This window comes from Neolamprologus brichardi, chromosome 3, assembly GCF_056152115.1.
Source record: "Neolamprologus brichardi isolate AB-2024 chromosome 3, ASM5615211v1, whole genome shotgun sequence".
NCBI classification, from domain to species: domain Eukaryota; kingdom Metazoa; phylum Chordata; class Actinopteri; order Cichliformes; family Cichlidae; genus Neolamprologus; species Neolamprologus brichardi.
Window position 1 is genome coordinate 9,000,467 of NC_142106.1, and position 26,658 is coordinate 9,027,124.

Here is a 26,658-nt window from a genome sequence, read left to right on the forward strand (position 1 = left end):
TAAACAAATATGTAAGACTGCGTTCTTCCATTTGCGCAACATCTCTAAAATTAGAAATATCCTGTCTCAGAGTGACGCTGAAAAACTAGTTCATGCATTTATTACTTCCAGGCTGGACTACAGCAATTCATTATTATCAGGATGTCCAAAAAACTCACTGAAAAGCCTTCAGTTAATCCAAAATGCTGCAGCAAGAGTACTGACAGGGACTAGAAAGAGAGAGCATATTTCTCCTGTTTTGGCTTCCCTTCATTGGCTTCCTGTTAAATCCAGAATTGAATTCAAAATCCTGCTCCTCACATACAAGGTCTTAAATAATCAGGCCCCATCTTATCTTAATGACCTTGTAGTACCATATCACCCTATTAGAGCACTTCGCTCTCGCTCTGCAGGCCTACTTGTTGTTCCTAGAGTATTTAAAAGTAGAATGGGAGGCAGAGCCTTCAGTTTTCAGGCCCCTCTTCTGTGGAACCAGCTTCCAGTTTGGATTCGGGAGACAGACACTATCTCTACTTTTAAGATTAGGCTTAAAACTTTCCTTTTTGCTAAAGCATATAGTTAGGGCTGGACCAGGTGACCCTGAATCCTCCCTTAGTTATGCTGCAATAGATGTAGGCTGCCGGGGGATTCCCATGATGCATTGAGTTTTTCCTTTCCAGTCACCTTTCTCACTCACTATGTATTAACAGACCTCTCTGCATTGAATCGTATCTGTTATTAATCTCTGTCTCTCTTCCACAGCATGTCTTTATCCTGTCTTCCTTCTCTCACCCCAACCGGTCGCAGCAGATGGCCGCCCCTCCCTGAGCCTGGTTCTGCCGGAGGTTTTGTCCTGTTAAAAGGGAGTTTTTCCTTCCCACTGTCGCCAAAGTGCTTGCTCATAGGGGGTCATATGATTGTTGGGCTTTTCTCTGTATCTATGAAGCGCCTTGAGGCGACATTTGTTGTGATTTGGCGCTATATAAATAAAATTGAATTGAAATTGAAAATTGAATTATTCTGTGAACAGAAACCAGAAGCTATGGTGGTGACGGGGAATGACTGACAGCAATTTCCTATGAACATCACCTAATGCTGTGTCACTGTGCTATGCATACTTTGACACTCTGAAGAGGGTCTTCCTTTGTGTCATTGTTGTTGTCATTTGCATCATGAACAAGACTGCTGAAGTGACTCAACAGGTGGGGTTATAACAGCAGTAAAATAATTGAATCCAATACCCTTTCCAAAAAAGGTTTTCTGCAGAGACGAAAGGACAATAGAGGAGTCATAAGTATCCCCCCACAGGAAGAATGCATGAAATGAGGTGATGAGGGTTGATAGAGGCCATAAAACAGGAGTGCTGACAAAGGCCTGCAGCCTTGAAGATAACTGAAAGCCACATTGACAAACAGCAAAACTAACTGGTATGTTTGTTATACCCATGTCTGCATACATTTGGACTCTGGTCATATGGACAGTGATAGAAACAACTGGAAGAGACATTTATGAAGCTCTGAGGAACTCAAACCACTCTGCATGTGTGATTTACACACCTGGAGGAGATGCACCACAAAGCTGGAATGATTTTGCAAATGTTAATTTCTATGTTTGACTATTAACATTCATTTGCTTACTTGGAGGGAACGATGCTCGTCACAGTTCTCTCCCTCATGCACGAGCAACACAAAGAGCTCTGGTGACTTGCGTCTTGTTTTTGCCATTGTAGTAGAATTGTCTTGGCGTTCCAGCAATAGGTCTGTGCTAGATGAACGTATCAGCAACCTTCAAACACGTGTGGAGAATTCATTATTTCTTTGAAAGATTTTTTACTAAATAAAAGAAAAAAGAAAGTAAGAGAAAGAGATGTCAGAGATGAGTGTCAGTAACACAAAAGTAACACTCAGTGTCATGCAGTGACTTTTACACAACCAGATCACATGAACCAACTCACACTAAAACATGCATTTTGCTGCACTCTTTACACTTATTTCTTTTCTTTCTGCTCTTTTATATATTTTGTAAAACCACAAAAAATATTTTATATCAGCAGCAATTTCTCTCAAACTGCTGCATCACAGCTTTCATGCTCTGACCTGCATGTGAAATGAGAGAAAAGCTCTTTATTAGTAACTTTTACAACTTCTGGCAGGTTAATGTCTGAACTTTGGAGTGAAACACACCCTTAGTTACAGGAAATAACACCACTGTCTGTAACTAAGTGAATCCACCTGAACACCACCTGTGTGTGTGTGACTGCATTACACTCCCACTGCTGGGAACCTGAACAAGAACCAGAACAAAGTCTGAAATAGAAGCTGACAAACAGCTGCACCACCGAGTGACACTTTATTTTATAAACTTCACAACAGGTTTCATGTTGTGACCTGTGGAGGTGAAAAGACACAAAACCTGTTTGACAGCTTTTGAGCTGCAGGCAGGATTGAAACACACCTTAGTTAAAAGTCAAACAGCAACATTTGTCTCCTCCCCTCACGTCACTCAAATGTGACAAACCAGGAAACAGGAAGTTCTTCGTCCTCAGTAAAGAGAGACGCACAGACGATCAGACTGAGCTCAGACCAAACTAGCAGCTTCCTCTGAGTGAGTCCAGCTACAGGAGAGAAAAGTGGAAAACTCCAACACTGCTGCTTCAAGCTGCTGACGCTCCACACACTGAAGGTGAGTTTGAGCAAAAACACGACTCAAAGGAAGTTTCAGTGAAGGTGGTAGAGGAGGGAGGGGAGCCAGGACTGACTGTACTTCCTGTCTGCTGTTTTCAGCTTCACTCACAGACTCAATGGCTTCCAGATCAGAGGAGGATCTCTGCTGTCCGGTCTGTCAGGAGGTCTTCAGAGATCCTGTTCTTCTGTCATGTAGCCACAGCTTCTGTAAAGACTGTCTGAAGAGATGGTGGAGAGAGAGACCAACACACGAGTGTCCAGTTTGTAAGAAATTATCACTTTATGATCCACCTTTAAATCTGGCTTTGAAGAACCTGTGTGAGTCGTTCTTACAGGAGAGAGATCAGAGGGCTTCAGAGGCTCTCTGCAGTCTGCACTCTGAGAAACTCAAACTCTTCTGTCTGGACCATCAGCAGCCAGTGTGTCACATCTGCAGAGACTCAGAAAAACACACCAATCACAGATTCAGACCCATCGATGAAGCTGCACAACAACACAAGAAGGAACTTCAGGAAACTCTGGAGCCCTTAAAGAAGAAGTTAAAGGTTTGTGAAGAAGTTCAAGTGAAGTTTGATCAAACAGCAGAACACATTAAGGTCCAGGCCCGACACACAGAGAGGCAGATTAAGGAGCAGTTTAAGAAGCTTCAGCAGTTTCTAGCAGAGGAAGAGGAGGCCAGGCTGGCTGCACTGAGGGAGGAAGAGGAGCAGAAGAGTGGAATGATGAAGGAGAAGATGGAGGCTCTGAGCAGAGAGATAGCAGCTCTTTCAGACACAGTCAGAGCCACAGAGGAGGAGCTGAGAGCTGAAGACGTCTCATTCCTGCACAACTACAAGGCTGCAGTGGAAAGAGTCCAGCGCTGCCCCCTGCTGGATGATCCACAGCTGCCCTCAGGAGCTCTGATAGACCAGGCCAAACACCTGGGCAACCTGACCTTCAACATCTGGAACAACATGAAGGACATGGTCTCCTACACTCCTCTCATTCTGGACCCAAACACTGCTCATCCACAACTCATCCTGTCTGAAGATCTGACCAGTGTGAGACGAGGAGGAGAGAGGCAGCAGCTTCCTGATAATCCAGAGAGGATTGATTTTCACTTTTCTGTCCTGGGCTCTGAGGGCTTTAACTCAGGGACTCACAGCTGGGATGTTGATGTTGGAGACAGTACATGGTGGACACTGGGTGTGTTAGCAGAGTCTGTGCAGAGGAAGGGATTCATAAAGTCTGGATTATGGACAATATGGCTCAATAGAGGTAAATACTCAGCATACTCACCATCAGATCCTGTCACTGCTCTCTCAGTCCAGAAGAAGTTCCAGAGGATCAGAGTGAATCTGGACTGGAACAGAGGAAAGCTGTCGTTCTCTGATCCTGATACTAACACACACATACACACCTTCACACACACTTTCACTCACAGGATGTTTCCATATATTCAGACTGTTGTTGGTAAAGTGAAGGTGTGTCCGTTGAAGGTGTCAGTGTCAGTGCAGCAGATGAGTTGAGGATGATGATATTTCTAATGTTGTTTCCTGTCAGTGAATTGAAGCTGTTAAACTGCAGCTGTCCTCCTGCTGCCTCGTTGTTCCAAAGCTCTTTGTTTCTCTTTTAGTTCTCACTGTTTCTTTCTGTTTCTGCTGTCCACCTTTTCACATGGAAAATCATTTCACTGTTTCTCACTGAATGACTCCCCAAACTAGATTTGAAATTCTATCAAGTTTCTAATCATTACAAGTGATTCATGTTTCTATTTGATGTGTAAATGGAGATGATTTCGTTTGCTGGGATATGGACTGACATGTGTTGAATGGGAGGAGCAGTTTGTTGTTGTCTTCTTGTCTGTTTATGACAACAATAAATCTATTGTTGAAACAATGATTCATGTTTAACTCCATATATGAAATGTTTCTGATCTTTGAATTCTGTTTGATTAAAGACTTTCTTCATGACACAAATGAGATTTCAGTGTATTAATAGAACTAAATAAGCTCAGAGTTGAAAGGCTGGAGTATTATGTACGTGCTTCACTGTCAGGATCTTCAGGGGGATTCAAAGGGAAACATCAAACATCAAAGATTTAAAAAATAATAAAGATAATAAACACACAGGTCAAAGGTCAGAGTCACAGGAATTAGGAAACAGTTCAGTTTCTTCCGTTTGAAATGTTTCAGTTTCGTTGCTTGATCAGTTCACACTTCTCTCTGTGAACGACTTCAGTGCTTCGTCCATGACTCCTGAAGGTAAAGGGCCCAAAGAGCCAATCAGCAGCTCTGAAACAGGAAATATGACTCATGGAGAAGTTCACAACAGTTTCAGCTGCCAATTGTACTCATCACCATGGAGACTGATGCATCAAATCTAAATAAAGGCTGGATGGAGGCAGAGTGAGTGTTGTAGATGCTGCATTTTGAAGCCTCAGTGTTTAAATTGTGTCCACAGCCACGTAGACAGAGTGGGTGGATTTGCTTCTAGAAGGACTTTGTTGCAGCTCTACAGCAGGTATTTGTTGTTGGATGACATCACATTCAGCAGTGCTGTGACTGAGCCATAAATGTCAGGGCTCAGACGAGGCCCACACATGCGTGTTTGTCGGTACACACAGTTAAGATATGGAACATGTGAACATGAGACATATGAAGAGACTGAACAGATAAAACGTCCTTTATATCCATCAGTGACTTGATGGAGCTTCTTGCTGCAGTGTGTTTGGGTTTGGCTGATAACACTGGTCCTGCATGTTTCCTTCATGCTCTGTGGTAAAAGTGCATCAGTCTGCAGCTCTGTGGTCGTCCTTCTTCTTTTTCTCAGAAACTTCCTGATTTCTTTGTTCTCACTGTTTTGCAGAGGTGTTAAGATTAAAAATAAAAACTGTGAAAAGTTGCTGCTATTTATAAATTTATAAAAAGACACCATTTAATGCTTTTAATAAGCTTAAAAGAACAGAATGAAATGTCTCCATCGCTGTAGTGTAATAATATCACAGCACTGTTGCAGTAATTTTAATGTGTTTATTGCACAGAGACTGATTCAGCTGTGGTCTACTCAGCAGTGAGAACTGAAGACGTCCGTTATGGACAAACAACCATCAGAACAAGGAGGCCCAGGTACAGCTGCTCTTTATCTTTGACTGTGGACAGAGACAAGCTAGCTGCTCCCCCTGTTTACAGCCATCATGCTAAGCTAAGCTAACCAAACCATATTGTGACTCAAGCCCAGAGCTCAGACTTCAAAGACATCAAACATCTCATCTTTCTGTCAAAACACAAAACAAAAAGATTCCTTGTAAAGTTGACCTTTTCCTTAAACTGTCCATTATAGCGTGGTCTTCCTACTTATCTTGACACAATACTCAGTCACGTTGCCTGCTGCAAACTTAAAAGAAGTCTGACGAATGAAGTGAAATTGTGCTCTAAGCAGAAGTGATTGTGAGCGTGTCTGAGGTCACGGTGTGTGTGAAAAGGTATCCAGCTGGGGCAGACATGATTCTGCAGGTCACCTGCCCAGTGGACAAAAAGAAATAAAATAGTTGTGTGGATGACATATGAATGATAATACGAAGAGTGTTTGGTGTTTCTCAGCCTGAAACAGCTGTAATGCTACTTTCTGTTTTGGAGAAAGGACAGTTAAAAAAAACAGAGAGAGAGATGTGTGTTGTTTTAAGCAGTGATGAGAATAATGAAAATGTGATGAGAGAGCAACACAAAAGTATAAGTACAGGGATGAAGCTCTTTACATGAAGGGTCAGAGCAGACTCTACCTGCTGAGGCGGCTGAGGTCATTTGGAGTCCAGGGAGCGCTTTTAAAGACCTTCTATGACTCTGTGGTGGCATCTGTCATTTTTTACAGTGTTGTATGTTGGAGCAGCAGTTTATCAGCAGCTGAGAGGAAGAGGTTGGATAAACTCATCAGGAAGGCCAGCTCTGTTCTGGGATGCACCCTGGACCCAGTGCAGGTGGTGGGAGACAGAAGGACTCTGGCCAAAATAACATCTCTGATGGACAGAGTCTCCCACCCCATGCATGTAGATGTTGCTGAACTGCAGAGCTCCTTCAGTGACAGACTGCTGCATCCTCGATGCATGAAGGAGCGTTTCTGCAGGTCCTTCCTCCCTGCAGCTGTCAGACTGTACAATCAGAACTGCTCCCAACAAACACAAATGTGTACATCAGCGCTGTTTCTTGCACTATTTTATCAACCGATTCACACTATAACCAGGGTTGCCTCTTATCTGTATTTAATTTAATTTAATTTAACAACAGTATGGTACTCAGTTTTTGGTAACCATTGTCCTTCATGTAAATATGTAAGAATTGTGTATGTTTCTGTTCTGTGTCTTGTGTACTGTTTGTTTCTATATTCAATTCAATTTCAATTCAATTTTATTTATATAGCGCCAAATCACAACAAAAGTCGCCTCAAGGTGCTTCATAGATACAGAGAAAAGCCCAACAATCATATGACCCCCTATGAGCAGCACTTTGGTGACAGTGGGAAGGAAAAACTCCCTTTTAACAGGAAGAAACCTCCGGCAGAACCAGGCTCAGGGAGGGGCGGCCATCTGCTGTGATTGGTTGGGGTGAGAGAAGGAAGACAGGATAAAAGACATGCTGTGAAAGAGAGACAGAGGTTAATAACAGATATGAGTCAATGCAGAGAGGTCTATTAATACATAGTGAGCGAGAAAGGTGACTGGAAAGGAAAAACTCAATGCATCATGGGAATCCCCCGGCAGCCTACATCTCTTGCAGCATAACTAAGGGAGGATTCAGGGTCACCTGGTCCAGCCCTAACTATATGCTTTAGCAAAAAGGAAAGTTTGAAGCCTAATCTTAAAAGTAGAGATAGTGTCTGTCTCCTGAATCCAAACTGGAAGCTGGTTCTCTACTCTAGGAACAACAAGTAGGCCTGCAGAGCGGGAGCAAAGTGCTCTAATAGGGTGATATGGTACTACAAGGTCATTAAGATAAGATGGGGCCTGATTATTTAAGACCTTGTATGTGAGGAGCAGGATTTTGAATTCAATTCTGGATTTAACAGGAAGCCAATGAAGGGAAGCCAAAACAGGAGAAATCTGCTCTCTCTTTCTAGTCCCTGTCAGGACTCTTGCTGCAGCATTTTGGATTAACTGAAGGCTTTTCAGTGAGTTTTTTGGACATCCTGATAATAATGAATTGCAGTAGTCCAGCCTGAAAGTAATAAATGCATGAACTAATTTTTCAGCGTCACTCTGAGACAGGATATTTCTAATTTTAGAGATGTTGCACAAATGGAAGAACGCAGTCTTACATATTTGTTTAATATGTGCGTTGAAGGACATATCCTGGTCAAAAATGACTCCAAGGTTCCTCACAGTGTTACTGGAGGCCAAGGTAATGCCATCCAGAGTAAGAATCTGGTTAGATACCATATTTCTAAGCTTTTCAGCGCCGAGTACAATGACCTCAGTTTTATCTGAATTAAGAAGCAGAAAGTTAGTGGCCATCAAAGTCTTTATGTCTTTAAGACATTCCTGCAGTTTAACTAATTGGTGTGTGTTATCTGGCTTCATGGACAGATAGAGCTGGGTGTCATCTGCATAGCAGTGAAAATGTATGCTATGTCTTCTAATGATGCTGCCTAGGGGAAGCATGTATAATGTAAACAGGATTGGTCCTAGCACTGAACCCTTTGGAACTCCATAATCAGTGTTGGGAAGGTTACTTTTAAAATGTATTCCATTACAGAAAATGTATTCTGTAACGTATTCCGTTACGTTACTCAATGAGAGTAACGTATTCTGAATACTTTGGGTCCCTGCTGCAACACACCTGAATAAAATGATTAGGTCATTAGCAAAACTCTATAGAACGTGACTGCATGCTGAGGTGTCAAATCACCCTTTTGATTCATGTTACAGCAGCTCATGAGTGAATGAACTAAATAAAAGTATTTTTAGAAGCACATTTTTCCAAACACTTCCATTGACTTACATTTATTCAAATTTACTTGAGTAGGGTTAGGGGTTCCACCTCTGCATGCAGTCAAGTTCTACCCATATGGAAATAACGTTAACGTTACGCAATAACGACACTTTTAATAAATCTAGCCTATTTGTAGCTCTGTACTGAACACTTGGCTCCACAAAAAACTGTGGCTGTGCAGCCGAAGGTAGCGTTACCTCTGGCAGATTGTCCCTGACAGCCGGGAACATGAGGAGGAAGCGTAGTCCTAAACAGAATCCCCCGGTACACAACCAACCCGTTCATGTGTCTAACAGTTGTTCACCACTCAGCAGCACACCCACCGGGAATCAAAGCAGTGATTCTGATCTGCGACATGTGAAGCTAGAGACACCAGTAACCACAGTCTTCTAGGGGCCGTAGTGTGGCGGGCCAAGAGTGCCAAAATCAATTAATTTAATCCACCATTAAATAATTAATTAAATGTTACATTAATTAATTAAAATTGGAATTAATTAATTAATTAAATAAACATTACAATAATTAATGAAATGCCCATTCATTTAATTTAAAATGTCAATAAATTATTCATTCAATTATTTCCAATTTTAATAAATTGACACATTTACTTAATTATTTAAGTTTATTTATGTATTTATTTAATTCATTTTGGCAGTCCTGGCCCTGCGGCTGTCTTCAAGAATTTATTTTATCCGTCAGCCCTTACCCATCAGGTGGCCAAGTCAGGGGGCGGGGTTCACACTGATTTAGTCATAACCATTGCTTTTGCCTGGTGGCCGTTGTTTAGTGGGTACTCCCAGTGGAAATGCCCCCCCCCCCCCCCCCCCCCTCTCTTTCCTCCTTGTATAAAAAGATGTTAAATGTTAGTTTTAATTCAAAATGAATGCTTAACAAAGTTTAACACAAATGAACACCAGATAACAAAGAAAACGAATGGTTAAGCCTAACATGCTCAAGTGAGACATTAAACTTTACTAAAACTATGCAGTTATGAAACGTAACTTTAACCTCAGCCAAACCGATTTGCTCAATTGTAAATAAAACAGCAAAGTAAACATGACCCAACAGACAAAACCTGAGTGAATTATGTCCTGTGTTTAATCTGAGAGCTAAAACTCAGTGAGGTTTTAAAGCTGTGCCGGTGACCGGATATCAGCCGCTGATAAAGTTGGTCCGTGGTTCGAGTACTCTAGTTTTCTCAGTGTCCATCACCTCCTTTTAAATCTCGTTTGTCATCTTTAACACAGGTCAGTCACTCTGAATGAAACACAAGCTCCAGCAGCTCTGCGCTCAGGAAACAAACTACATTTACTTATCTTACTTATCTAGCCAAAAACCAAAAATTGGCCCGTGTATAGCATCCTGCTATGCGATTGCATTTGTCCCTGACCACCAGAATCCCTCGTTAACTTTTATCGAGTGGAAAAAAAGTTGGCGTTCATCCTCCAGCTTCACTGTGCTAATGTTATGCTAACATAGCTGTGTCGCTAGCAATCACGTAGCACAACATTATATACCAGGTAGTCCAACTTCAGTAACCCTGCAAACGCCACTGCTGTTTAGTTTTCTGTCTTCATTTATGTTGGAAGTGATAGCAGAGCTGTACGTTTGAATTAGTTTCAAAAATCTCTCAGTCAGAACATGGTATGAAATGTTTAGGTGTAAACTGGCGAGCTAACTTCCTGTTAACTTCTAACTCCGTTAAATTTAATAACTTCTGTTTTCATGGATGCCTGGATGTTAAACTTAATTGTTACACCTGGTAAAGCAGCAACGCTGATGATTTTATTAAAGATGAAAGAATTTAGACCGTTTTTAAAAAAAATTAAAATAAGTGTTTTCTTATTTTCAAGTGTGTGTGAAGCTGACACACATGAGCAAAATCTGTTGATTTCATTTGAAAGTTAATATGTCTATAATATTTTTTAGTTCTTCAACATATGTTTAATCAGCATGTGGCTTCTTTGTTAGTCACTGGAAATATAAACAGACTCACACTGGTTCTGAAAATAAATCAATATTAAATGAATATAAGATCAGATCTTCATTTGCAACAATGTGGACACCATCATGTTAGTGATGTTCGATTCGTGAACGAATCGTTCAATACTCGAGAATCACTTTACTGACTCGTGAATCATGATTCACAAGCCCAACTGACTCACTGACTCATCCCTGTTTCTGTTAGCAAACTAATTCGCTTAGTAGAAATATATCTAGCTTATAATTAAAATTGAGGGGAAAAAAACAACAGCCAGTTTCTTAACAAAAAAATGTCTGCTCTGAACTGGAAGAAAAAACCCTGAGTAGAAGCTCACATCAAGAAAATAGCTCCTCGGTTCAAAGTGGCATCGCTCTGCTAACATGCTAACAGCACATTTGAGCTACTCACCCCCTCCCTCCTGTGCTGAATCATAGAGCGAGCGAACGACTCACTCACTCACTCACCCCCTCCCTCCTGTGCTAAATTTTTTGCACTCTCCGGTCAACTGACTCAGTGAATCAAATGACTCAAAAACCTGATTCACTTTGGTGAGTGACTCATTAAAACTCGATTCAGTAAAAAGAATCAAATTTACCATCACTACATCATGTCATCTTTGGCTCCTCCAGCTGAGACACACCTTCACAGACACACAGCCCCTCCCCTCACTAACAGCTGGATCACTGTCACAGGTGACACACTCACCTGTCTGTGTTTCTGCATGTATCAACATTCACAATGTGACGACAACTTAATGACTGTGTTCAGTGGCGGTCCTAGCCTGTTTGGCAGGCAAAACATATTAAGGATTGTACATTAACATAAAGCTGTTGTACACACACACATATGAAGAGAGAGAGTATACATAGTATGCAAACGGCTACCAAACAGCCATCATAATACGTCATACAATGAGAACAGGACAAATCAACAACTGACAATGACTAATTAATATTAAAATCTGTAACATATTGTTTGGAGTTTAGTCTGTTACTGTTGCTATTTTTACCATTTCTTCTTGGAGCAACTGTAACCCACATAATTTCCTTAGAGATTAATAAAGTATTCTGATTCTGATTGTGCCTCTGCCATTCTCAATATGCGCTGGCTGATGTCGGGGCAGCAAGAGTACGAGCATTTTTTTTTTTTTTGTTGCCGCCCATGTTGCAACATGGGCGGTTGCCGCCCCGGGCAGCAGACAGATAAATACAATTGCATACCCATTGTAATTATCTGTTTTTGTGAAGAGGAAAAGGATTTGATTGATGCAAATGATCCAAGTATAGCCAATGTACCATAAAGTGCTGCTTTTTTCCTAAATTGGTTTGAAAACCACGGAAAAAAAAGCTCCAAAAAGGTTTCAAGACAGTGCAATGCCAAAATAGACGTGCGAGGGAACCTTCACTGACATTACATCTAAGTGGGATGCAGAATTATAAATCTGGTTAAGTTTAAGTTTAGAAAAATGTATCTGTGAATGACTTACATATAGCAACAAACACTGTAAGTAAATGTGTCCTGGAGTTTATGCAGGTGCTGCTGCTGTAAGTAAGCCTAACAGCTTCCAGATCACTATTCTATGTGAGGCCTGCATCAGCACCACACTGCAGCAGCAATGACTGATAACACAAACACTCAGACAAACATCCTCAGCAGCCTGATAACACAATGTGAAACTACCCACAACTGTGAAACAATCAGTTTTTCTTCCTTATTGTTTCACAAAACCACAGAAAGATTATGAAACAACCTCCGTCTGAGGAGTGACACACCGAGACCCGAAACATCAGAGCTGTGAAATGTAGAGAAAGGGAATTCCCAACATACACTGAAGGGGTTAAATCTGTAGATGGTGCAGGAGGAGAAGCTGGAGATGACTGATATGTAGCTGACACCGCGATGAAACAGACCTCCTGTGATACTGTGGAGAAAGACTACGAGCAGCAGCTGTGAGGAGCGTCACCTGCAGGTGTAGATGAGCTGATCTCAGTGCTGACACACTGTATGTTACTGTGTGGGAACGATTGTAGTCAGTTCTCTGTGTGTGCTGACCTCTTCATGGTCTGATAGAGGCCAGGGTACGTAACTGGTTCCTGACCAGCTTCAGCTGTGTCCACCAACAAAATATGTTAGTACAATATTTGAGCGTTGATGGCCCAGTGCTCCTCTGCAGACTCAGACACACATTTTCTACACTTATAAAACATTTCAAACAGAAAGAATAAAAAGCAAACAGCACTCAAAGGTCAAATATATTTAAACCAAGAGTTTAATACACAAAACACTTAAAACTATTGAAAACATTTATAAAAGAATTTTAAAACTACTTGACAAAAACCCGACTTCCCACCACCACTGTCATGTGTTAAAAAACATAAATTACTGAACTTCAATAACTTAGTGAAACTTAAGAGTGTGTTTAATATATAAAGTCTTACACTCCCTTACTCCACCACTAAAGTAATTTGTTGAAGTCACAGGTTAAAAACTGGTTATGGACAAATCAAGTGTGTGATCATGTATCAGTTGTATAGTTTTAATGTTTTATTTGGGAATAGAATAGTGTGTATGTGTGAGTTTGGTGATGGAGTTTTTATTATGAATGAATTATGAATTATTATGTCTGTTTTTTATGTTTTATGGACAAAAGATGGAAATTAGCCCTTGGCTATAATCTGGTATGTTTACATTCATGTATTTTATTTACATTTATGTTCATTAACATGCACTGTCCTAAATAAATTAAAATAAAATAACAATGTTAGTATTTAAAGTCCAACATCTCCCTCTAGTGGTCATATATAAACCATGTGTGAGGATGGTGTTCATTATATTCCAGCTACCACAGGTTAACAAGCTGGATAAACGTCTCCTATCAGTCTTGTGTCTAACACAGACACACAAACATTCACATCTACGACCAACTTAGACTCACAGGTTAATGTAACTGCCTGACTGTGGGCTGTGGGAGAAGCAGAGTGCCCAGAAACAACCATGCAGACCCCACACAGAAAGATGGAGGCTGGATTCAAACCCAGCACCTTCTTCCAGTCAGACAACAGCATCACCATGCTGCCCCAGGGGGACGTCCACTAAATGGTTATACTGGTTATAGTTTGTTTCATTAACTAAGCTGCAACACTGACAGCAGACTGAAGTAGAGTCGACGTTTTAAATGATATTTTTAAATTGATTTGTTGTGAATGAAGTCATAAATGTCAGGATGTGCTTTATCGATTATCACAGAGAAACTCAAATATCATGTAATCATCTCAGTTAACCTCAAATTATGTCAAAACAACGTTGCTGGTTTCTTAACTTTTGAAAGCACAAAAGGTTTTATGTGTTTCTGTGTGTTACACTTAAAAAAACAACTTAATTTTAAATGTTTTGCAACAAAAGAGGAACTGCAGAGTGTCTAAGTTCATATTCTGGAATAAATTTATCACATGAATCATTAAGAGGTTAGAAATCCACCAATAACTCTGTACAAATAGAGGAAGAAACAGACTCAGAGGAAGAGGGCGGGCTTTACTTGGTGTCAGTGACAGAAATGAAAAAAAGCTCAAATGAGTGAGAAGGACGATGAAGGAAACATCTGTGCTGTGTCTGCTCTGTAAGTAGAATCTCTGTGTTTGTTTGAATTCTTGTACTTTGACTGTCTGCTCTCCTGATAACTGATGATGGAGGAGAAGACATGAAAAACAAATCAGGCTGAATTCAAGTTCAAAACACCACGAGGACCAACTGCAGGTCTGAACTGACTCTTTATCTTTGCTCAGGAGTCGAGGAAACACAGCAGGCAGTGAAAAGATCAAATCATTCACTCATTATATCAACACAGCTGCACAGTGGACACATGAATTTATTGGGTTATTAAAGAGTAGTTGATATTTGCACATGATCATTTAAAGGCTGCATTTTGGATAAAAACTTGTTTGAAAACTTGAAACTTTGAAAATGTTCTGCCAACTGTTTTTTTTTCACATGAAAATGAGAAGATATATCAGAGAGAGACACATCTGTGTGTTTGTCAGCTGTTTGTGTGGAGTTGTTCTTTATGTTCACCTCAAATCAATCAAATCATTTCTCTTTATGCATGCAAAGCTACTGTAGTAGAAAAAAAAACATGCAGCTGGAAATTGGCAGAAAATGTCCACTTCAAATGTAGAAATACAGCATCTGTTATGTAATATCAGATTAAAGATACTCAAACTTACAGTGATGTTACAGACTGTTGTTACAGTGTTACAGTGATGATCAACAGTCTGAAGACAACCTGCACAAGAGCCAAAAGCCTCCATAAATGATATAAATGACTTTCTTGGCCTTTTCTGGGGTAAATGTACTAACGGAGTAGAGAAGGTCGTACAAAAAGGTCTCTGAGTTGGTAAAAATAAGGTGAATTGCTGTGAATATCTTATATCAGAACATCAACCAACATCTGAATTAGACTACAATGTTATTCATATGGAAGCTCTGTGTCACGGTCCTGGGTCGGTTCACCCAGCATTTTGAGTTTCTTATGTTTTGGTTTCTTTTTGCATTATGGATTAGTTCTTATTCTCTGGTGATACTGTTTTGATTATAATTATATTCTGATTCTTTAGTTATCTGATGATGATGATGATGATGACGATGATGATTATTTCTGGTTTAGGTTTTGTTATCTTGCCCTCATGTTTGGTTTAGGTTGCCTGTGCTTATTCTTCTCTGCCCGTATGTCCCTCTGTCTGTCCATGACGTCATTATGTCTGTTTACGAGTCTGTGTCTCTGTCTGTCGTGTGCTTCCTGTTTTATTTTGTAGGTCTGTGTCAGTGCGTTCAGCTTTGTGCTCTCCCTGTCTCGTCAGTGTAATCAGCGTCAGCCGTGTCTCCCAGCTGTTTCCTCTTCGCTCCGTTCACCTCTTGTATTTAGTGTCTGTTGCTGTGTGATGGATTTTTTAAAGTGTCCTTTAATAAGGAATCACAGCTTCATGGTTTTATAAAAATGTTTCATGTCTTAAAAAATATGCTTTTTATGTGTTTTTTATGTGCCTCTTTTGTAGAAGTGAAATGAAAAAACTCAAAAAAATACATACAATACATGGAATTAAAAAAAGCATTTTGCAGCAAATCTGCAGTAGGAAAATAAAAATGTGATTTGTATTTAATTTTAATTTCTTAGCACTTATTCCCACGGCAAACGCCTTCCTTCTGAGGGTTTGTTCTCACTTGTTTTAAACATTGATGCTTCCTGATATATCTGGTTTCGTTATGATTTAATTATGATTATATCACCGTCAAATTTCAGCATATCCAGACAAAGCTGCTGAAGATGATTCACATACACTGATATTAAAGTATCACAGACCAACAGCAGACAGTCAAACAAAGCAGAAGTCATTTTGGGGCCCAGGGTGAGGTGTGAACTGTATGTTCTCTTCATTCAAACATGGAGATTTGAATCTCTCTGTTTTAAATCTCCACTGCTTTTTCCAGCCTTAACATTTTTAGCAACATCATGTTTGTCTTTATTGCCAAGAGCGATTTAGTTTTGATGAAAGGGTGCAGTGCTAATTTATTAGCTAGTGTCAGATAGCTTGGTTATCAAGCTGCTTCCATAGACTGTAAGGAGTCAACAGAAAGGCACTGATAGCTGCTAAATAGAGCTTTGTAACATAAAAACAAGATCCTAGATTTAAACTTACCAGAACTGCTAATGTTTGTTTATGCAATGAGCCACATAGTATTGGTTACACATTTGCATTAAAAATACCCCCGAAGCACAAAGATGGTCCAGAGGTCCAATTGGCTGAGGTGAAGCCTAACAGACAGTTGGCAGTTACAGCAGCCTGTGTCCAGCCACCTCTCAAAGAGGCCACGCCCCTAATAATGCAAACTTTCAGCCTCATTAACATTTGAACAGGTGAGTTATAAAGGCGTGTTAGCTATAGAGACCAAATATATTTTTAATAGCAGGTTGTATCAATTTTTATTTCTGCTGTAAAGTTGAACATGTTCACATGAGTGTCTATGGAGAGTGACTGACTCTATAAATCCCCAGTGGACATTAGAGGAACTGCAGCATTTGGTGCTCTTGGTTTGTTCAGTGTTGTAGTGGGAGGAGTCAGAGACACTGAGCTGGACGGAATTAAGATTTAATGTTAAATTAGGTTGACATTAAATTAGATTAAGATTAATTATGTCATAGAAGCAAAAGTAGCTGAATTTAAGAAACTGGTGATGATGTGTAAAATAAACCCAGTTTGGATTATGAGTAAATGATTTTACATTTAACAGCATGATGGTATCAGTCAAATATATATTAGTCTGTCTGTAGATGTTCACACCATGTTAAGTTCTGTGTGTTTGTCCTCTGTGGTTAACACTAACGAGTCTGTTTCTGAGAAAGAAAAAGAAGCTTCATCTCCTGGTGTTTGAACACAGAGGTGTTCATTTGAAATAGAGGAAGAAACACATGTGAGTTATTTGTAAGAGCATTTCTGTAAACTCACACAGATCAGAGACTGTTATCATATTTACTAAATATGCATTCAAAACTATTGAGCCAATATTTTCAACTTATATGCCTGAAACATTTTCAAATGATGAGCTTCCAACAATGAGTTAAACAGTAAGAGCATGTGGAGAGTTTGGAAAAATCACATTAAGAAAGAGTCATCAAACATTTGGATTCATTTTAATGAGCTCAGACTTGTTGAAAATGCAGAGGAGCTGGTTGTGAACTGAGCTTCAGTTTATTAAAGAGATTTTGTTCATCTGGATGGAGGTTTTTCAGTGGGAGAAATGCTTTGCCACTCATCCAACTTATTTCTCCGTCTCTCCAACCTTATAAACAGTACATTTTTATATCATTTATATATAATGACACTAGCACCACTGACTAACTTTTTGTGACTATCTCAGAGTGACACTAAAAACTAGTTCATGCATTTATTACTTCCAGGCTGGACGACTGTAATTCATTATTATCAGGATGTCCTAAAAACTCCCTGAAAAGCCTTCAGCTGATCCAAAATGCTGCAGCAAGAGTCCTGACAGGGACTAGAAAGAGAGAGCAGATTTCTCCTGTTTTGGCTTCCTGTTAAATCCAGAATTCAAAATCCTGCTCCTCACATACAAGGTCTTAAATAATCAGGCCCCATCTTATCTTAATGACCTTGTAGTACCATATCACCCTATTAGAGCACTTCGCTCTCGCTCTGTGGGACTTGGATACAGTCAGTTGTAAACTTTTTTTTTTACATCTTTGAGCTCCAGTTTACATTTTTCTGTCATTTCTTTAATGTCTTAAAAACATAAAGTACAAACTTAAGACACAGAGATGACACAGGTTTCCACCTGATCCAGTTAAAATTAAAGGCAGAAGTTCAAAGACAGCAGCTGATGTGTCAGGAAACAGAACACAGAGCGTCAGTTTCTAACGCTACTGAAGTCCATGTAAGGCTGTGAAGGAAAGCACAATCTGAGCCTGTTGGGTAAAGAGTTTCTTTTAACCCTTCGCTGCTTCCAGCTTTTTCATTTCTCCATTAATTAACTGAACATTTTCACTCACCGCTCATCTCGTCACAGGCTCATCGTTTACCCGTCTGTCCTGTAGTGTGTGTTCACGGCTGCACTGCACCGCTCTCCAAGTCACTGAGTTTGTGGGTGTGTCGTGCAGTTTTAGTTGGAAGTAGGCGTGTACACACACACACACACACACACACACACACACATTTACAGTCTGGGCAGAGAGCCAACACACAGTCAACGTGCTTCTTATTTTTATGACTTCTTACGAATCTGCCGACAAAAATAGACTCACTTACATTTAAAGCTGCTTCCTCTTTGCAGCTCCACACCTGTGTGGGTCCACATACCAGTTTTAAACTGAAATCCAATTCTAAAAGTGGAAATGCATTTTAGTTAGGGGAAAGCACCAAACTGCTTACATGACCGAGTGAAGATTAACCAGAAATCCACTCTGAGAATTACCTGTAACTGAAGGCATCTTAGAGAAAAACGTCACACAACTCAGTCGTCCTCACCTCCACATCCACAGTGTGATATTTCTCCTGAAAAAAAACCCCAACACCTGAATGAATACCAAATAATGTAAATTGGTTAAAAAAATACAGAATTTTTAAAGTTACACTTTACAAAATGAAACATCCCTTTGATTGTAATAATGTCTCTTCCTCTTTCTTCTGTATTTTGAGTCCAACTAATTTGCTAAGCAGCAAAAATATAAACGTGTTTGACTAACAGTAGTGATGTTATTCAAAGACGACTCCTATGAGGGCCGTGGGCTCTCTCTCTTCTTCTTGACCGTGAGAAATGACCACATGCGAGGAAAGCTGCAGGTGCATAAATGACCCACTGCCGATTCAGGGAAGTAGTTATGAAGAATAACTAGTTGCTGACTAACATATAAATAAAAACATATAAAAACATTGTTGTCCTCTGACCCAGTAATTAGACTTTTGTTTTGACTTTTTCTGGATTAAAGTGATGATTTATGTTCAGTTTGTATTATTTAGTATAAAGTATAATATTTTTTTCTGAGTTTATCTTTGCTTCTAGTCCTTTGGTTCCTCATAATGTTAGTGTCTTTCTGCATTTCCTGTCCTGTCTCTGTCATGCGGCGGCTGTGTGAAGGCAAGAGAGGACCCAAATGCACGGCTCTAGACACACGGGGATGAACTCAAAGGCAGGTCTTTATTAACAGGAACATAAGAAGTCATACAAAACTATACTGGGAGAAACTGAAGCTGAGGCACTGGGAAGACACGGGAAATGCACACAACCTAGAGGGACGACGCAACACGGAGCAAAGGGACACTCTGACATAAATACACAGAAGGTAATGAGGGAAGTGGGAACACAGCTGAGGACAATTACTCATGACCGAGCGGGGAGGACACGAAACTGAAAATACTGACACCGAGATGTGGACCTTAAACACAACACAGTACAGAGAGATGAGCAGAGAGAGAGAGGCAGAGAACAAGGATGAATACACGAGGGGATGAGGAGAACACAGAACACAATAACAGCATGGACACAGGGGGGATCCAAATACAAACCAAACAATCCAATGAACATAAGGAACAAAATACAAAACCACAGGAAAACTGAGAACACGGTCAAAATGACCCAGGACCATGACAGTCTCAGGTTAGGTTTATGTTTGTATTCCCTGTGTTTTCTCCCTTCTTGTCCCATATGTCATCCCACTTGTCTTCTGTCTGTCCATCCTTAGCCCCAGGGTCACGTTCACATGTCTTAGTCCTGCTCTCTGTGTTTGTTCATTCCTGTTTCATTTTGATCCAGCATCATCTTCAGTTTTGCTTCCTGTGTCACTTTACTCTGTAATGAGTCCCACTTGTTGGCCATCCTCTCCTGAGCCTGTGTGTATTTATGTCCTCAGTTTCCCTCGATTCCTTGTTGTGTCGTTCACTCAGGCTTTTCCCCTCTTGCCTGACTTCTTGTTTTTTTGTATTTTGTTGAGTTTTCAAGCTACAGCAATAAAGCTGCCGCACTTAGTTTAGCTTTTTGTCCTGCTACTGGATCCTGCCACACAGCCGGACTTGACAATATCAAATGTACAAACTGAGAACAGTATCATTTTAGGAAACGTATTACTTAATTTTAAGTTCGATGGCAGCCACACATCTAAAACAAAAGTTGGGATGAGGGCTTAATAAAGAACGGAAAAGGAAGTGAGAAAAAGAAAATGGAGCGGAGAACATTTTGTGTAGTTACAGAGATGCCCCAAAGTCTCAAACCTCCCCTCATGTTTTTATATTTCATTAGGAAAATGGAAAAAAGATGCATTGATCCATTGAAACATATGGGAATACAGCTTGTACGGCAAAAAGAGAGTTTGTACAGTTATAACAAGCTACAACGTCAGTATTTTATTCTTCAGCAAAGCCTGAAATCTCTTTGGAAGCTTTCTTGTAAATTTATTCTGAGCAATAGTGTTATTTGTTTTGTTTTATTTATTTATTTTACATTTCCTGTCCAGTCCTTAAATCCTAGAATCCAGTCCCATGAATCATTAAAGCATAAAAACAGCTCCGAACACTGCTGAGGAGTGTCTGAAAGTCATGTTATCAGGAAGTAGGCAAAGATCCAGCAAACAGCTGACACATGACCTGACTGTAAACTGAAGCCTCATCAGAAATGGTCTCAGTAGAAAAATGTCTGCCAAGAAGTTGTCAAGGAAATGCGGCATGCCAAACTACACAAGTAAAACATGGTAGAGGCTCCGTCATGGTTTCCATGGTAGCATTTTAGCCAGAGGGGTTGGAGGCCGTGATAAAATTGATAGAATTATAAATGAATAAACATACGGTCGTTGTTTGAGCCACCGTGTAATACCTTCTGCAAAGAAACAGCTTTATTTTTCAGCATGACAATGAACCTAAACATACTAACAATGCAATAAAATACCTGAACACTATCGGTCATGGACTGGCCTCCCCAGAACCCGGAGCTTTATCGAAGCAGCATGGGATCATCTTCACAGAGAACAAAAAGCACTTAAAACACCTGGAGAACTGTTCCTAAAGACGACTTAAAGACATTACAAGAGATCTGATTAAGAGAGTTCAGGTTGTGCTGTAGAACAAAGGTGGGCGCACCAAATATGGACTCTTAACCTGACTCTGGTTTTGCCTTTTATGCTGTATTTTCATTAATGTTTGGACACGAGGAGTGGCTCAGGACTCACATTATTCATAAGTTTTCCAAACTATCATCAAGCACTTGGATGTTTGGCTGTAATCTTATCTTTTTACCTTCCTGTCATTGGTCCCATTGATGAGCACTGGGAGTTAACAGACAACGGTCGCACTCCTTTTATTCTCCTTTTCTTTCAATTAACATACTTTTGATTCTTGATTGCAAACCTCAAACCCCTCCGGTCCAGCTCTCACAAAAACTTTATCAAAGAGGAAAAGATTTTTTTTTCCTGCGATAAGCACGTTTGTTCTGGTGTTTTCATCAGGGGCCAAACAGGAAGCTGCAGCGACGCTCTCTACACGTTCAGATAAGTCAGACAGTCGGACCTCTATAAAACCTGACCTACGTTTAAAACAAGGCAGTTCTCAGACTGACAGCCGACCAAAGGAAGCAGATCTTTGAACCAACCAACCATGGTCCTCGCCCTTCTCTGCATGGATCACAAATTCAAATTCAAATTCAAATTTTTATTTGTCACATACAGTCATACACAGTACGATATGCAGTGAAATGCTTACACAACTGCTCGTGACCTAAAGAAAAAAAGAAAAGTCTATGAATGAGATAGGAAATAAATATGAAAATTAAAAAGGGTAAATTTAACCAGGAAGGAATAAATAAAATATATAAATTAAAGTTGAAAATAAAATAACTGTACAACAAAATACACAATACACAGTATAGAAATATATAAGAATGTATGAAGAAATATAAATATATATACACAATAACAGCAGCTGTACAAGTATTAACTGGAAATGAAGAAATATAATGTCCAGTGTTGTGCAATCCACATTATTTAGTGTCTTGTGCAGTGCAAATATGCTTAAAGTGATTTAAGTGATGAAGTGAAAATGTCCAGTGTGTGTGTAAGAACCATATGTGTGGGTCAGTACTGTGTGGTGGTGTGATTGAGAGACCGTATCGCCTGCGGGAAGAAGCTCCTCCTCAGTCTCTCTGTGTTGGTCTTCAGGGAGCAGAATCGCTTTCCTGACCTCAGCAGAGAGAACAGTCTGTTGTTGGGATGGCTGAGGTCCTTCACCATCTTCCTGGCCTTGGTCCAGCACCGCCTGCTGTAGATTGAGTGCAGGTCAGGGAGCTCGGAGCGGATGGTGCGCTCAGCTGATCGCACAACCCTCTGTAGAGCTCGTCTGTCCTGCATGGTGCTGTTCCCGAACCAGGTTGAGATGTTTCCCGTCAGGATGCTCTCTATGGTGCAGGAGTAAAAGTTCCTGAGCACCTTGGAGGGCAGCTACAGGTTGTTTTACGATCTGTGACAAAATTATAAAAAATTCTACTCAATCTGGGAATTAACAAACTATAACTTAAGTGTGGCCTACAAAATGACTCAGAGCAATAAAATGTGTCCATCCTTCCAACCCGGTCAGGAAGATAAACATCCCAAAACAATGAACAGTCCCGGAGCTGAAGGACAAAAGCAACACACAGAATTATAAATGTGTCAAATGTTAAAAATAGTCACAATTTACATGCTTACTTAAGACCCTTCCTTAATAGAAACCACACCTAAACTAAGGCTACGTCCACACGAGCCCGGAGAGATCTGAAAACAGCGTTTTCGTCTGAAAATGCTCAGCGTCCCCACCATTGAGTTATGCATCCACATTGAGCACAAGTGTGAAATGCAAGGCCTGCCTCAGCTGGCGGGAAAATGTTGAGGAAAAGCACCAAGTTTTTTAAATGAACTAACAATGAGATGGAGTTGTTGCTGCGAGTAACACAAAAGTACAAAGTGGCAAAAGCGAGTGAGAGTTAGAGAGTTTGAAGAAAAGCTATCTGAAGCATGCACAAACTGATAGGGCTGTCAAAACTGAGAGCAAACAAAACAACTGCTGTACGATGCCCTCTGCTATCTAAGTTTAATAGGTCACATGACTGCATCACATGACTAAAACGTGTCATTGTTATCATTAGTGTAGACGTAGCCTAAGTCCTTGTTCTTATTTCTCTGCCTCACACACCTGATTTCATCTGAGCTCATCCTTTCACAGATCAAACAGGATCAGTTAGAGGTCAGAGGTCAACCACAGCAGGTTTAATGTGGCGTTTTTCTGTCTCTGTAGGGCTCTGAACTGTGAGGAGAGTTCAGCATATCCACAGGATCTTTCTGTTATCTGGATTCACACTAACATCATCAGTCAGGAGAAAAACAATCACACCAACCTGATTAGCAACTCGCTAAGTTAACCCTGGATTTTCCCCGGTGATGGCAACATCTGACCAACCACAGCCGTGGATCAGTGTACAGACAGCAGAGCGGCAGATGTTACAAAGGAAGATAAAATTACAATATCAGAAAAGTATGAAGAGGTTAAACACACAATGAAGACTGAAAGTAAAACCCCTGCTGTAGACAGAGCAGCTGTGAGTGCTTTAAATGTTTATGCCAGTAAGATGGGAGAAGAGCTGCTATATCAATAAAGTTTAACCTGTTTGAAGCCTGGAATGAAAGCTGTGTAAGTTAACGGGCTCATCAATATCACATCTTAGATCAGATTAGTTGAAGCTTTATTAATCCCTCGGGTGGGTTTAGGGGCGATTCTAGGATCAGAGCTTTGGATGGAGAGCTGCCCATCCAGTCAAGGTGAACTTTACTCGTCACGATGAGACGTCTTCCCCGTCTCTGTCAGTCCCTGCATCCTTAAATGTCTCCAGTTGTCCCGAGTTCTCTCTGACTGTCTCCTTGGTGCATTTAAACCCCTGTTCCTCTCTGTCCTCATCGTCTGTTGTCTTCATCTCCGTTATCAGTCATCATAATTTTACCATCTCTGTGCAAGTCTGCAAATTTCTTTATTAAATCATAAGATTTAATAATCCTGATAATAATGACTTGCAGTAGTCAAAAGTGTTGATATTAAAACCTAAGAATTTCAGGAAGTTTGTTTTACAAATAAAGCTCTGTGGTCTCTGTAGTTCCATCTTCTATAGACAGATGAACATCTATAGTCTCCAACCGTTAACCTCTCTGCTCTGTGTTGTTTTGTCTTTTAGATCAAAAAAACACCACGGAGGACACACAGAGAATGGATCTCTAGTCCTACTTGTTGGTCTGTCAATTTTTGCTGTGCTTCTTGTTACTGATTTTGTTGTTTTTCTGATCTACAGAAAACATAAAAAGAAGCAGAATCAGGATTCATAGCAGCCTCCTGTTGAATTGCAGGCTGTTTGAAATGTCTCAGAGTTTTTCTCCTGCTGCTGTTCAGACTCTCAGTGTTGTCAGTGAACATTCAGGTACAGACAGATGATCTGATCATCCAGCAGACAGACATCAAACACATCCAGAGTTGGTTTGATGATAAATTTCTCTGATTATCATCAAACCTGTTCAGACTGTGTCAGTGTGTCTCTGTCTGTCAGAGACTCTGTGAACTACAGAGTTTGTTCATCTTCACAGTTTTTATAGGATTTGTTGATGGGAATTTCTTTTGGCTTCCAGCTGCTCATCTTATTGTACTTTTCTGTAGCATAGGTTTTCATATTTATGTCCTGTATTTGGAAATTACAGGATTTGTATTTTCAAACATTTTTTTTTCTGTTGATAGAGATTAAAAAAAGTAACTTCAGCCTGTGAACACAAAATATTCCTTTATATAACTCATATTAAAACACATTCAAGTCTCACAGAGATGAAAAAACTTAGAGAAACCTGCTGTATACTGTGGGTGTAGTTCAACACACAGTCAATCATTAGCTGGCTTGACAAACCTACATTAAATCTCCAGCTGCAGATGGTTTCAGAAAGGTTATCGATGTCTGTTCAGCTTTCTGCTCAGACTCCTGTCTGCATTCACATTAAACTTGTTTTGCAAGTCATGTGACCCTTCTTCCACACAATAACAGTTGTTATCTGTCACGGTTCTGGGTCAGGTTGACCCAGTATTTTGAGTTGTTATGTTTTGGTGTGTTTTTGCATTTTGGATTCTTTTCTTATGATGATGATGATGAATCTATGTTTCAGTTATTCTTGTTTAGGGATTAGTTTGTAGATTTTGTGTTCTCATGTTTTTTGCAGGTTTAGTTCAAGTTCCATGTGTCATTTTCTGTCTGTCTCTCAGTGTCGAGTCTGCGTCTTTGTGTGATGGTTTCTTGTTCCTGTTTTATTGTGAAGGTCTGCGTCTCATGTGAGTGTTCAGTTTTACCTCTTGTCTCGTCTCGTTGATTACTCCCAGCTGTGTTCCCCACCTGTGTGTAATCTCCCTGTTTCTCTGTGTGCATTTAAGTCGCGTCTTCTGTCTTGTAGTTGCTGGTCTGTCTGTGTATCCACTATGTCTCACCTGTGTGTTCTCCCTGCTGGCCGTTGTCCTCATTCAGGTTCGTGCTCTGTAGTTTAGTTGTTTCCAGTCTAGTTTAGTTCATGCTCCATTTGCTGTTTGTCTATATTTATTTCATATTTAATAAACCACCTTCACACCTTTACAAGTGCCTGCGTTTGGATCCTCCTTTATTATTTCCACACGGCTCACTCTACTCGCCGTGACATTATCAGATGGTGATGAGAAATATTTTAACCACTTAGCACACTCTCTGTGCTGCTGTTTATTTCTAAGGTGACGGCTGCACATTAGAGCTGTGGATCTTTACACTGGACCCCTTTAAACATTAAACTTTATGTCCCACAGCCTGATAACAGAGATGTGTAAATCACTTCAGTTTGTCTCAGGTGAAATTAGTTTTATTGATCGAACAGCTTTACCTGGTGTTTGTTCTGTGTTCTAGTAACTGCAATTTTTGTGTGTATGAGACTTGACAGCAGATTAGAATCAAGTACAGCAACATTTATACATTCTCCAAATAACATATGCACATGTCCATAACATTAAAACCAGAGATGGGCAGTAATGCGTTATTTGTAACGCATTACGTTTGATTACTTTTAATGCGTTAGTGTAATCCGATTACTTTTTTCAAGTAACGAGTAAAGTAATGGATTACTATTGCAAAAAAAACGTGATTTTTTTTGCGAGAATGTCTCATGACAGTGACGTAAGTGAGTGCGATGTTCGTGACAACAGCTGTGTGCAGATCAACAATGGATCATATATCGAGTGCAGAGAGAGTATGAGCGTGCAGCGTTTAAAGCGTGGAAGTACTGACCTTACTTTGAGTTTGATTCCATAAAAAGTGACAAAAACATTAGTGTCCGTTGTGCGTGGGAAGAAAACTTCTTTTTACAGCGAAAAAAAACCCCTAAACTTCCGAGCAAGCACCGAGTAGCTACGACGTAATGGGAAACTCGCAGAGAAACTCGCGGATTCTTCCACTGACCGCTGCACACCTGCACCAGGATAAACCT

General features: G+C 40.2%; 1 protein-coding gene across 1 annotated transcript; it reads left to right on the top strand.

Moving 5' to 3' along the window:
- The first annotated feature begins 2,779 nt into the window (after nucleotides 1-2,779).
- Nucleotides 2,780-4,171, top strand: LOC148103386 (nuclear factor 7, ovary-like). The gene has a single exon (XM_087839133.1). The coding sequence runs from the start codon at nucleotides 2,780-2,782 to the stop codon at nucleotides 4,169-4,171; it is 1,392 nt and encodes a 463-aa protein (XP_087695259.1).
- The last annotated feature ends 22,487 nt before the right edge of the window (nucleotides 4,172-26,658 follow it).

Bases quoted from the DNA above. Each gene is read 5' to 3' on its own strand.
- LOC148103386 (XM_087839133.1), top strand. From the start codon at position 2,780: ATGGCTTCCAGATCAGAGGAGGATCTCTGCTGTCCGGTCTGTCAGGAG.